Source organism: Lutzomyia longipalpis, chromosome 3 (assembly GCF_024334085.1).
Source record: "Lutzomyia longipalpis isolate SR_M1_2022 chromosome 3, ASM2433408v1".
Taxonomy (NCBI): Eukaryota; Metazoa; Arthropoda; class Insecta; order Diptera; family Psychodidae; genus Lutzomyia; species Lutzomyia longipalpis.
The window spans coordinates 19,270,967-19,284,493 of NC_074709.1; the positions used below are offsets into that span (position 1 = coordinate 19,270,967).

General features: G+C 34.5%; 3 protein-coding genes across 4 annotated transcripts in view; 1 reads left to right on the forward strand and 2 right to left on the reverse strand.

Moving 5' to 3' along the window:
- Positions 1–7,270, reverse strand: part of LOC129792482 (uncharacterized) — a 73,130-nt gene extending 65,860 nt beyond the window's left edge. For both annotated transcript variants that reach the window (XM_055831560.1, XM_055831559.1), the window contains exon 1: positions 6,378–7,270. The gene's annotated coding sequence lies outside the window, so the exon portion shown is untranslated. The remainder of the gene's footprint in view (positions 1–6,377) is intronic.
- A 1,056-nt stretch (positions 7,271–8,326) lies between these two features.
- On the reverse strand, positions 8,327–10,121 carry LOC129792491 (translation initiation factor eIF-2B subunit gamma). Its single transcript, XM_055831584.1, has 3 exons — positions 9,810–10,121; positions 9,085–9,737; positions 8,327–9,013 (listed from the first exon to the last, which is right to left on the reverse strand). Exons 1-3 carry the CDS (start codon positions 9,964–9,966, stop codon positions 8,468–8,470), a joined length of 1,356 nt encoding a protein of 451 aa, XP_055687559.1. The 5' UTR covers positions 9,967–10,121; the 3' UTR covers positions 8,327–8,467.
- A 760-nt stretch (positions 10,122–10,881) lies between these two features.
- On the forward strand, positions 10,882–12,696 carry LOC129792499 (rutC family protein UK114). The gene is made up of 3 exons (XM_055831596.1): positions 10,882–11,056; positions 11,134–11,363; positions 12,496–12,696. Exons 1-3 carry the CDS (start codon positions 10,992–10,994, stop codon positions 12,612–12,614), a joined length of 414 nt encoding a protein of 137 aa, XP_055687571.1. The 5' UTR covers positions 10,882–10,991; the 3' UTR covers positions 12,615–12,696.
- The last annotated feature ends 831 nt before the right edge of the window (positions 12,697–13,527 follow it).

A 13,527-nucleotide genomic window follows, 5' to 3' on the forward strand; every position in this document is an offset into this window, starting at 1 on the left:
CCTATCGATTTCACGAAGATTATTCGTATTCAGAGGATAAATTTCCCAAAATTGCAAAAACAACGCGATTTCAACGCTCAATAAATATTTGTTATCAGGAATGCCAAAAGCATAAACTAACTGCTCTTAAATATTCAGAGTAAATAAATACTCACTCACGTGTTATAGTTTTAACTCCAATGAAATTTTTCATAAAATTGATAGCAATGTAGATCTTCTGTTTATTTAATAAATATTTTTTAAGATTTTCGGTGCATTTTCAGAGGAATTTATTTTAATATTTTTGTTTACAAAATAGAAATACTTTTAAGCTTTTTTTGGATAAATTATAAAAAGATTTAAAGGAGACATAAATCTTATGAAGATTTAGAAAAAAAATTATTTTTTACTGCACTCAGAATTTTCTTTTCCTGAAAATTCAGGTGAAAAATTATTAATCCACGTCGAAAGGAAATTCACCATAAAAAGTTCTAAGGTTTAAGTATTTTAGTTCTGATTTCTTTACTATAAAATAATATAAATTCTTGGCTCATTTTTTGGAATAAACTGCTCGATTGTACCCAACTCTGTACTCAATCCTCTTAAGTATTTTCTCATTCAGAAAATTTTCATCTGAAGAAGACCTTTTGTCTTACTGCAGTAAATCATCAGCAGCTGGAGGTGGGCGGAGGGGGTTTAATATAGTGATGGTAGTTTATTTTTGCTTGTCTTGAGTGCTGTACTTTAAATATTGATTGAGGCACTTAATGAAGTCATAAAATTCTGTGCAAGCTACCCAAGAGGCTACCACCACGCGAAATTGTGTTAAGTTGAAACTCTATATAAGCTCTTCGTTATCATGATGTTACCATGAGAGAATGTTCGCAACTCCATGTAGACCAATTTCAATTTTGGAGAGTTTACATCGGTCTCAAGTTGAAGTTTCTTTTGCCAAATTAAGGCGACACCCGCCGTTTTTCTAGCTGACAGAACACATTGGTCCGTATGAGACGCCATAACCAATTTCAATATGTTTCATTTCATTCCATTGTTGTCTCAGTGGTGAAAGTGGGTTCTATATAAATGAAAAGGGTCTCATACATTGGGGGTTAACTCGGGGGATGATAGGGAAAGAAACACATTCATGGTGAAAATATGCGAAAAGCTTAAATCCCATCACTGAGAGCTTCTCATGTCGCTGGATTATGTTCTATCGTTATTTTGAATCTCTTTATTTATCACGCCCATGGCTCCGCATGTTCAAAGTGTTTTTCCTGGGCCGTATATACGCGGCCTCATTTCCCGCACCCTTGGAAGCCAATAAAAAATTGGACTGTAATTTTTTAATGGCACCCAGACCCGCTCGCACTCAAAATTAATTCCATTCACCCACCCACTGAGGCGTGCGCGGGGGAGGGGGGTGGGAAAATGGTGATTAATGGTTCTCTGTCAAATCCAAAATGACTCGCAAAACTGCCTCTCATGTGTTCCAAGTGCTGCTAAAAGCACATTTTTGCCCCCAACCTTTACGCACTTTTCATTGAACCAAATTACTTGACATGGAGCTACATCTCCTTTTGTGCTGACTTTTCTTTATAATATCGCATAAATTGACGACGTCAAATATACTGCGTGATGGATTTTTGCGATGCTTTGCTCCTACTAATGAATGCTGTTAAACTTGGTAGTTGGAACAAACCCCTTATAATAAGAAAATATGTCAAAACATTTTCCAATCCGGTTTGAAAATATTAAAAAAAAAACTTTCTTTTGATTTCTTTTAGTGCATAATTTTCTTTTTTTTTGCGGAGTAAAGAAACATGAAATTGCTTTCATTAAACGTTTCACAAATATTGAAAAAAAAATTTTAAATAAATTAAATTAATTATTTTAACTTGATTTAATATCAGAAAATGAGAAGAAAATCAAGAAAAAGACTTTATGCACGATTGAAGTATTCTTATATAAAATATATTTAAGTAATTTTATTAAAAAAAAAAATGAAAAGCTTCTGCAAACAAAAGCATCATAATTTTCCTTACAGGTTGGTCAAAATTATATAAAGACTTTATATTATATTTATATTGGATTGAACGACCCATGTCATCAGGACCATCCTGTATTTTATTAAAAAAAAGAATATCTTGCAACATTCTTTCCCACTATAAATAAGGACATTTTCTTTGGACATATCATACGGTGAACCTTATCACATTACGGGATCAATATTTTCCCATTTTCCCAAATAACCCTCCCTCACTTCTGGTTTGCTTTAGGATACCCCGCACGTGAAGAATTTTGTGAAATTTATTGATTAAAATTCGGACTAATAAAAAAGTTAGTATTTATGAACTTCTGTTTAAGTAAATTAGATAACGTCCACCTGGTTGTATCGTATAAAACGAAGACTTAATTTGGTATAGACGCGAACTCAAAACCAACAATTTCTATCGCCACATCCCAACGAAACTTTTCACCGCAACTTTTAGTCCACCTGAGTTGGACGAGCGGAATAATTGAATGGAAGCAAGATTATATAGAATGTAGTAGGTATATAATCCCACAATGATTTGAGGAAGGTACTTTGAAAACTCTGTAAGTTGGTGAATTTAATTTTTTTCTTTTAATTTTGAATTCTTAAGATGTTCTAATGGCACATAAAATTGCACAGAGAACTGTCCGAAACAAATTTCCTCACATTTTCTTACTTTTAGTGGTGGAAATGGAAGTTGTTTGAGACACTTCTTGAAATTATGAGATTGACTAAATGATTTTTAATTAAACTGAAGCAAAAGTATTAAGTTTAAGTGAACTTCAAAATATAAATGGTCCTTATATATTGATCCATTTATTCACCCCATTTACTGACCTTTCTTTCGGGGAATGCTACAATATTCTGCATTTAGGTGCTCCAATTTCCTGCATTGACCTCTTATCCCTTTGATAAGTACCATTTTTCATCCATTGTAATTCCTTTTCCCCGTTTTCCCTTTGCGTGCACTCCTCCCTGGATAATCCTCCCATCTCAATAGAGAACAAAAGGACGATGAGTATGGGGGAAGAAGTGAGTTCTTGGGCAGAGCAAGGAAGTTTAACTTATACATAGCGGAGCATAGAGAAGAAGAGGACAAGAAAAAGAGATAAACTAATAGGAGCTATAAACAAGGCTTACACATAATAATATAGCCTCAAGAAAATCCAAAGCAGAGTTGAAATTATCCCGAAGCAAAGATCAGCGATAAGGTTTGTTCGTAAATCAGCAAAATATGCATTTTATGCTTCATTTATCCATTGTCTGCCATCTCACACCACATAAAAAATTTCTACTTGATTAAATTCCAACCCATAGGCATGCTTCCACAACAGTAGACTCCAACCATCCACCCCCCAACACAGTGTAACCCCGTATGGAGGGAAAAAAGAGCAAAGCAATTCCCTTTGGTTGAATATTAAATTTTATTGTAGTTTTGCAGTGTCGTCCCAGAAATTGCTTCATGGAAATAAATGAATTTTTAAATGCAAATTTCACATTGAGACTTTACGCGGGGACTTTTATTTCGACCCAGACTTTTTTTTTAATACCACACCAACCCCTCCCCAGAGGGTGATAATGTTTTATATCAAATGTGACTGATCCAACACACAATTGTTCCACAATTGCAATACAAATAATAGGATCATAAAATGGCACACAAAATAATGAAAACATCGTTTTATGCTTATTTTTTCTGAATTGAATTATCCCTGAAATTATACCGTAAAATGAGTTTATTTTGCATATTACACTATGCAATATGTATTTGTATTTAAAAGTTAATAAAATCATAATATTACGTAGTATGTGTGCTTTTATGGGACTCATTGTGGTTCTGCTAGTTTTATAGGTAGTTAAGGTTCTAGTGTGAAAGTTTACGGATGGAGCGACATGCGAATTTGATTTTATGTGAATATTGAACTTTTAAAGTTTTCCCAATTTTCCATAAATTTCGAGGATAAATTTTAAAAGAAAAATTCAAAGTTTTAGAAGAACATAAAAATCATAAAATTTTCTCTTGATAAATTTTTATTTCAAAAATTTTTTGAAAAGTTAATGTTTTTTTTAACCTTATTTTGCAAAGTGAGATAAAATAAAAAGAATATGAAATGAACATTAAAATGAGTCATTTTTGACTTATTGATTTGCTAAAAATGACCAAAACATGCTCTCATTTTCCTACTTTTCTTTAAAAAGCTCAGAACATATCCTTCAATGCTTTAATTGATGATTTTTATTTTAAAAAATAAGCTATATGAATGTCGAAAGGTCGGCCAGCTCTGTACATTAAAAAAATGAGAAAAAACTGAAAAAGATTTTTAAAAAAATATATAAAATTGTCCACGATGAACAGATGCATATGATTTATGTACTTATTAAAAAAGAAAATTAAGTTACAATGAGGGCGTGGTCTTTTCTGTTTTTTACTGTTTTTGAATTCTTTTGAATGCTATTTTTTACGTCTCCTAAATTTTCCTTGTCGTAATTTTATATAATAATGCGATACGTACATCCGTGAATAAACTCCTTTGAAAGGAGAAACATTTTATGTAGGTATAGTACGATAGTAGAGAAAATTTTAAAACAAATTCAAATTGTTCATACATAGTAATTCAAATTAATTTAATTAAAGAAATCCATTCAAAAGACATCTCACGTAGGTAAAAGGGTAAAGAATTAAGGTACGTTCCGTACACATCCTTTTTGCAACACAACTCTCAAGAGGAATTCCGTGTAAAAGCAATCCATTACACAATCCCAGCTCTTTCTTCGCCTGCCAACCGCCCATTCAACTCTGTCCTCTGGAGGAATCATCTGCTCCGCTCCTTTTGGGGTGTGTTTTCAATCTTAAAGTCTAATTCCCCATGAAAAGGCTATATGGTGATTTTCCGCCTTTCCCCCGGTCTTCCACACCCCTTTCGATTCCCTCGCACACCCATATCTACACCTACCAACGCATAACATTCCCCAAATAAATAGGCTCGCACCCACACCACCCACTATAGAGTTGGCAAAATCTTTTATGCAAAGTTTCACCCCCATTCGTGCGGCGGGCGCAGAATAATAATTTGCAAATTTCCGAAAATGATATTTGTACAGTGGATGAATCAAATATTTTTCCACACAGCTGATATATGTATGTACACAAACTGTACAGATGGAAATTGAACCATTTTGCACCTCTCACGCGGGAAAATGCGAATGTTATAAAAACCTGTGTGAAAAATTCGTGAGGAAATTTTCATTTATGTAGGTGGAGCAATACACAAAACTCTGTTGTTTGAGTTATGATAAAAAAAGAGAGGAAAAGGCAAAATTGCTCACTTTTCCCTCTCAGTATGTTTAGTTTATGCTTTGTGCAGCCCCTCGGCAAATTAGGCCCCGTTTTTTGTTATACCAAAAACCTCCGAATTAAAACTCACAGAAAGGAAGAAAATTTACTTGGGGGTGTGTGTGGGCCTTCCCGAAAAAAGGAAAAAGTTCATTATCAAGAGGTGAAAACTTTGTTTACGTAGGGGTTGTATTTTCCCCCAAGAATCCCCGATAAAGAATTGATACGAAGAGTTTTGCCATAATTCTAATTTGCATTTCATAAAAAAAAACGGTGGAATCACTGCCCCAAAAACAAGCAGAATAAATTGTAAATTTGAAATGTTTGTGAAACCTCATATAATACTTTTTTTGAATTTTTACTTTAAAGAGAATTTCACAAAAAGCCCAAAAAGCTCAATATGTAACAAAAAAAATTGGCAATCAATGAGTTCAGTGAGCTTTTATTATTCAAATTGAAAAAATTCCAAATAAAATCAATATGTTCAATTTGCAATGATTATTTGTAAATAAAATCTAATTAAATCTTTTCTATAAACGAGAATTTCACGCTTTTATTCAATACTTAAAAAACACATTGAAATTGCAAAGCTCCTAATTAAATTAAATTAAATTAATTGACTGATTGAAAATTCCGATTAAAAAATCAATTCATATTCAATTAAGTTTATATACGATTTTGTTTTGATTGGAATTTCTATAAAATGCATTTTGAATTCAATTTTAATTAAGTCTTGTTTAACGGACATTTTTTTAGATGTCTCTCAATCCATTCAATCCTTTCAATTAAAAGTATTTGAGTACTTTTTTTAATTCTTGAGAAAAATCAAAATCTTAAATTCTTGATTAAAAAAAAATATAAGTGAGGCAAAAGTTCCCGAATAAATCAATCTCGAAATTTTGTTAAAAGCTGCATAGATAATTGTACTAAATTCTTGATAATTAAGGAGCATCAAAAATAGCAAAAAATAATTCCAGGGTTGGTCATCAAGGATTTTTTCAGGGATATTTTTCGCGTCAGAAAGATACTCACCGAGAGACAAAATGAGGGAATTATCCAAGGAATGAAGATGCTCTAGTTCCGCTGCGGGAACAATATAAAATACCAATTTATTTGGCCTAATTTTCCTACCAATTTCACACGCACATCACGATTATCACTGAGCCCCTTTCGCTTGTCCCCTGATTGCCCTCGAGGACAATCTCTCGGGTCTCCACAAGCGCGTTGTCCTTGAAGGAGTACCACTTTCCCACGGAGCTACCCTCCCCCGCACTCACACACCAAAACGAATCACACCGCAAAAGAATTCTCACGAGAGGACCCCACCAGAGAAACAAATAAAAAATCCCACACCCAAAAAAAGCTCACAATTTATGTATGTTGTACCACTTTTAGGGTCTAGCTTACACTTCTTGTGTTCTTATGCGACTACATACATACATATATTTTGTGTCCAAAAAGAAGAACACACCCTCGGAATTAAATTATCAAATGTTCTCTCTCCTCTGCAAGCATTCACATTGAAATTCAACACCAATTTGTTATCAAGCACAGAAGGAGAAAAGCTTTCTTGTAGCCTTCCCGTTTGAGCTTTAATCCGTTAGATGTGGAGACGATCACCGGCAATTATGTAACACACTGGTAGTCATGTAATCCTACAGCTAAAGTTTTCCCCTTTTCCAAGCTCATCCATCGAAGGAAAAGCACTTCCACACAGAATCAAACACTTTTTTTCTTTTATCCAAGCAAAAGGAGTTCCTTTGTGTTGTGAGAAAAAAATAAATCCAAATGGGGCAGAGTTTTGAATTTTTTTTTGCAGAGATTTTTTGGGAATCACCTCCAAATGGTCACCACTTTAGAGATCCGAACTATTGAGGAACGCACAGAGACTCTGCCCGCTCTGGTGGCTGCCACAAGACTATTTTAGCGAGAGTGACCGACTTACGGCCCTGCCAGATGATTCTGTGAAGCTCTTCGGGAGGGTGGAAATGAGATGAAAAGCTCATGGATTTGCCGCTCTCTTCGTGTACTCCCATCTGGGAAATTGGAATGAAAGGGACAAAGAGAAATTTCCCCACATGAGATTTTCCTCCCCTTTTTCCAGGGGCGGCTTTTGGGGTGAGAAAGATTTTCTTTTTTAAATTTTTCTTAGCTTCTTGAGAAAGCTTTCAAAGCTCAAATTATGTAAAAGAAATATTAGATGGTATACCACATACATGGCAAACCAAGTATTCTAATCGTCGGAAAATCTCATCATCAGATCGGACTCAAACTTTAAGTTTACATCGTTTCGCTAGTACATAGTCCAAAATACAGACTGCCGATTAAAGATTTTTAATGGAATTATGTAGATGAAAATTCATATTTTAGCATTTCTAAAGTTTAAAATGGCTGCCATCCGCCATTTTAAAATACCTCAACTCATTTTCTATGTCCTGCCTGACTAATTTTTGCGTAGTACAGGTGAAAATTCTTTTTTAAAAATTTAATTTAATTTATTATTAAATCTACTTTCCTTTCGCTTTCTCAATAAAATTATCTATACAGGAAAAAATTACTCATCTTGTTAAAATAGTTTTGATTTAGATTTTGAAATATGACGCCATCTTTTTTTTTTAAGCGACATTCACTGAAATCTTCAAGTTTTGTTTAAAAAAAATCCACTTGACTGATTTTTATGAAAATTCGTGGAAATCATCTTCGAAAAACAAAGAAAATTAAGAAAATGCATTTATCTGAATTAGTATTTTTTTTTGAGTTATTGAGCAATGTTTTTTTTTTTCATTACGTGAAACTCGAGAACGGCTTAACCGATTTTCATCAAATTTTACTCAAATGGGACACCTAGATTTCAATATGGTTCAAGAAACCCTAACTCAGAGTACCGCAACAGCGCATAGACTCTTCGTTGTGGTACTCCAACTTTCAAAAAAATGGCGGACGCATCGTGATTGGCTTTCTTTTCAAAAAAAAATCAAAAATTGTGGTAAAATAGAATTTTTTATTGAAAAAAGATCTTTAAAAAACAAAGAGCAAGTGATAGAACACAAATATTCTCAATCAGTCCATTTAGCCCTTTTGTTTTGTCGTTTTCGTCTCATGGCGCCATTTTGTTTTTTTTTTTAGATTTCAATACAGGCTTCTGAGTGCGCCAGAAGGAGTTTCTCAGCTTTTGTCTGATCCTGCACAACGTAGAAGCGTCCCACAATGCAGTTCTTCAGCTCGGATCCTTGACGTACGATGGCACTTTCGCAAATGATGCAATTTTCAAGCACAACACCCTCCTCAATTGTCACCCCTTTCATAAGAATGGAGTCACTAATGCGCGTCTTCGTACCAATGATGCAGTTGGCAGCAATGGAGGTGGATTTTAGGGATGTTTTCTCCTCAATTGTTGTGTTGTCAGCCACAGCGCAGAGATTCATTTGGGTGCATTTATTGTGGGATGTTGTGGAGATCAGAGGCGGGGCATTGGAACCCATAATACTTTCCCATTCAGCGAGAATTTTTCGATTTGCAATGCAATAGTTTGTCATGGTGTTCACACGAAGGCCTAGGAATTCTTTGGGTACAATTTGAGCAACAACCTTGATGATATCACCACTTCCGGGGGTATATTTGTTTGTCTTCTCCTTAATCCTCCTCATGACATCTGCATCGCATGCATACTGGAAAGGATATTGTTTTTGGGATTATTTTAAGTCTTTCTTTAGGAGGTGTGGAAGCTTTCTTTACTTACATGAAAGACATCATCCACACGGACATTCACGTTGTACTCTGAGGTTGCTCCTTCAGTCTCTGCGGGGGCTTTGGGCTTGGACAATTGCTTCTTCACAAGGAATGGCAGAAGTTCATTCTTGATCGTTCCAAAATTTCGACTATTTGCCAGGAAGTCAATAATCCAGCGTTTCATCACATAAATATGGGAATCAGGGTGACGCGTGAACATCGCAAATCGACCAAATTTCCGAAGTAGCTTCCCAGGAACATCAAATTTTTCTTCAAAATCACTAAAATACGCCGTAAAGACTAATCTATTTGTGGCCAGGTGAATGCCCACCATTTCCCGCTCATTGTCCTGTTTGCTTGACTTTGGCCCAGGAACAACGCCGGGCGTGAGATCTTCAGCATCGTAGAAAAGTGTTGCCATTGCTGCATCGTTCTGATCGAACATAGCCACGAGGGGTTCCAGATTGAAATTCGTGATGGAATCACAAGAGATAACCACGATGTCACGATCGATCCTGTGCTGGATGTGCACCAGAGACTCGGCGGTGCCATAGTCAGAATCCGCAGGAATAGTGGCAAACTCCACTTTCAGTGTCAGCGGAGTCTTCTCCAGGGCCTGCTGAATCTCTAATCTCTGTGACTCCAACACAACCACAGTGGCAACTAAAGAACCCCCCAAAAGAAAAAAAAACCGTTACTTCTGTAACAAAAGATTTTTTACAGGGATTCGCTAACCTGGAAATCCGCATTTTTGCAGCGTATTGAGGGGGTACCAAATCATCGGGAATGGCCCCACAGGCATGAGGCACTTGGGAATGCCGCTTGTAAGCTCTGGGTATCGTGTCCCAGTGCCTGCAGCAAGAACGATAGCTTGAAGGCTGGAAAATGGCATTTTTGTACAGAAAAATGGAGCACTAAAGACAATTTTTTACACAATTTTCGTAAGATTTTTCGTCAGAGCAAAACTTCCTGATGGACACACACGCACGGCTAAAGCAAAAGTGACAGAATTGTTGACGTTGACGATATTTTTTTACGCCTTAGAATATTTTACACTTCCCTGTAAACAATTTTAGCATATAGTGTAATTTAATCAGAAAGATTGTTTCAGTTGCAGGGGTGTCTAAACATGACGTAGAAAATCATGTAGAAAAATAAAAATAAACTGAAGATTGGGATTTTCGGTCTAATCAATTTCAGACGTTGGAAAAAAGTAAGATTTTTATAAACATTGCGTGTAAAATAATTGTTATAGATCTCTGGTTTATGGGGATAATGTAAAAAATAAAATTCTTTATGTAATTTATTAAACATGAAAAAATATCTGTTCAATCCACATGAATTATGAAATTCCGGATTTTTTGAAAAATTTTAATTTTTCTACGTCTAATTTATTTTACATGCCGTTTAAAATACCCCAGGTTAATTAATTACATTTTTTACGTGTAAAATTATTACACTCCCCACTAAAGTAAACTATCCACCGCTAGAGGAATTAAAGCGAGCGCGCCAAAATTTTTGGCGCGAATTTATCATTTCAGCTTTTGGAGCAAGAAAGTAGCATGAAGAACCCGAAAATTCTTTTATAAATTGAAAAGAAAATTCTTTTAGACGATTTTCCAAAAAAAAATCCTCCAGAAATCTTTAGAATAAATGAGTTCTAATGGTTGTGATGAGCTTTTTTCCAGCAAAAGCGCTCATATGTATGCAAAAGCCTTTACAAAATTATCTTCTCCGTTTATGAGCTTTCTTTGAGCAATAGTGGGGACAGTGGGGAGCAAAAACAAGCAACTTCCAAGGTCAATCGTAATCATCAAGTGGGGCCACTTGGATTGTCAAACAAATGATCACAGTTTGAAGAGTGCCTCCCAGTAGTAATCTTGTGACCGCAGCTTACCGGCTAAAAGTTCTGCAGAAATGGCATCCCTCACCAGGAAAATCATCTCCACGGCTCTTGCTGGGAAAGTTAGCGCTCCGTACAGGTAGAAAATTACAAAATTCTCAAGTTTTCTGCCCAGAATCTCTAAAAGAACAAAAATTTGCTTAAAATTCTCAATAGCCAAGCTATCGTGGCTGACCGAACTGTCTACGTTTCGGGATGTTTGGGCTTGGACAAGGATACCTTGAAGCTCGTTCCTGGTGGGATTGGACCAGAAACAGCCCAGGCCCTCACAAATCTCCAGCATGTACTGGCTGCAGCCAATTCGGGCATCGACAAGGTCGTTAAGGTCACTGTGTTTTTGGGAGACATCGGCGACATGCCAAAGTTCAACGAGGAGTACAAAAAAGGTAAGTTCAAGGGGCTATTCAGTGATGATTTTAAGGGACTTATTTCTTATTCTCTTTTCAAATTATTTCAAAGTAATTTTTTATGTTTTTATGGGTTTGTTTTTAGCCTTTTAAATGAATAATTATTTGCATAGAGTATTAGGTATTCAAAGAAAATTTCATTGTGTTTCTTTGCGGTTACAATCGCTAATAAAAAAATCATAATTAAGTTTTCTACCTGAATGAATTTATTGAAATTTCTCAAAATTAGTCTTTAAATGAGCGATTTTTTCTGTTAAGAAGATTTCATTGATTTCCAAGAATTTAGAAAGAGAAAATCTAAAGGAGTTTATTCATTTCTTTATTGCAAAATCTCTCATTTGAGAAAATTATCAATTCACGCGAAATATTTTAAGAGGATCTAAAAAAAAATCAAAAATAATAATTATATCAGCAGGAAAATCATCGAAATGTATGAAACTCGTAATATAGTAGAAAAAAAATCAAAAATCATAAAAATCTGACGTCACCATGATCTTGCAAATTTTAAAAATTTAATAAGTAGGGGAACGTGACCTAATTCGGATCTCCAAAAGTCCACGCAGAATTAAAAAAAAAATGGTATAAAATAAAAAGCAATATTCTTAAATTTGGTACTATTTTTAAGCAATTTTTTTCCTCTTTTAATTCCCATAACTTTCTACATTAAAAGTTTTATCGGTTTTAAGTAATAGCAAATTGAAAAAAAAAAGGTTAAAGGCGATCGGAATTGGGCCACGTTCCCCTAATTATTTTACATGATACATAAGCTCATGGAAATTTTTTATTGAGAATTTTTTTCTTTTCAATTGAAATGCCTTTTTTGTAAAATCAGAAGCTCGCTTCTTAAAATTTTTCTTGGTTCTTTTTCTCACGTTTCGTTGTTTATTGTAATAATTTGAGTACTTTGCAATGTGAACGAGTCGAATGGAAAATGTATAGATATAGTGTAATATGGTGTAATACATTTGAGAGATATTAATTGAAAAACATGGCAACAAGATAAGATTTTTATAGCATTTATATGACTCTGTTTATTTATGCGTATTTCAGATAAAGTTTAGCGCTTCTTAATTTTGAGAATTGTCTATTTTCTTTTTATTTTTTTCCACAGTCTTCACACACGACTTTCCAGCTAGATCGTGCTTTGCAGTAGCCAACTTACCGCTAAATGGAAAGGTGGAGATTGAAGCCATCGCTCTCACTGGCGACGTGAAGACAATCTCAACATGACGCCAGAAGTCCAATCTCTAGAAGCTGCCTTAAAAAAATCTCTCGATTTATGCTTCGATAATAAATGCCATTTCCTGCTAAATATACCTCAATCATTGCTATCTCTAATTACTTTTTATCTCACACCTATCACAGCAATAGATTTTGCAGACAATACAGACACTTCTTTGCAATTACTTCAATTTTTCTTAAGAATTTTCCAAAATCACTCCGGCTACAAGAAATACTCTACCCAATCACGCGAATAAAAACATAAAAGGGCTGTGATGTAAAAATAGCATTTAATGGTTAAGTCTGGAAATTACTTTAGAGGAGTTAAATTCATTTTTTTCCGCTTTATTTTTGCAGGAAGTATTTTTTTTGTATTAATTGCTGCACGCTCCTAATGAATTTGCCTTTTATTCATGGCATAGTGGCATAATTAAGGATAAAATTGCATGTTGAATCAGAAACACCTGCATTTTCCCCTTGAAAATTAATTGGGGAGGTCTCTCCTTGATGCAAAGCATTGGGATTTATTGAGGTAAGTCTTGCGAGATAAAGATTTTATCGCAATTAATTTTACTTTTATTTTCTTGTAGTAATTTTTAATAAGGTTCTTATGTGAAATATTGCAAAAAGACTGTTAAATTTTTAATTAAAATTTTAAAGATTTTTAAGAGATTTATTTTTCTTTGTTGGCGATGATTTCAATGGGAATGACAAGAAAAAGCTGCAAAAAACATCATGTGAAACATTCACGTAGTTGTTTCACCGGTGCTTCAAGGTAACTTTTGAAATATTTTTTATAAATGTCTCAAGAAAATTTTAATTTATTTTAGAATAATTTCATTAAAAAATCGTTCATTATATAATTTTGTCAGAAAGAAAAGAACTTTTAAATTGAAACATTTTACAGTAAAGTAAGTATTCA

Bases quoted from the DNA above. Each gene is read 5' to 3' on its own strand.
- LOC129792491 (XM_055831584.1), bottom strand. From the start codon at position 9,966: ATGCCATTTTCCAGCCTTCAAGCTATCGTTCTTGCTGCAGGCACTGGG. The intron at 9,738-9,809 runs GTTAGCGAATCC...GGGGTTCTTTAG, and splicing joins GCAAAAATGCGGATTTCCAG to TTGCCACTGTGGTTGTGTTG. The intron at 9,014-9,084 runs GTAAGTAAAGAA...TATCCTTTCCAG, and splicing joins GTGTGGATGATGTCTTTCAT to TATGCATGCGATGCAGATGT.
- LOC129792499 (XM_055831596.1), top strand. From the start codon at position 10,992: ATGGCATCCCTCACCAGGAAAATCATCTCCACGGCTCTTGCTGGGAAA. The intron at 11,057-11,133 runs GTAGAAAATTAC...AATTCTCAATAG, and splicing joins AAAGTTAGCGCTCCGTACAG to CCAAGCTATCGTGGCTGACC. The intron at 11,364-12,495 runs GTAAGTTCAAGG...TTTTTTCCACAG, and splicing joins CAACGAGGAGTACAAAAAAG to TCTTCACACACGACTTTCCA.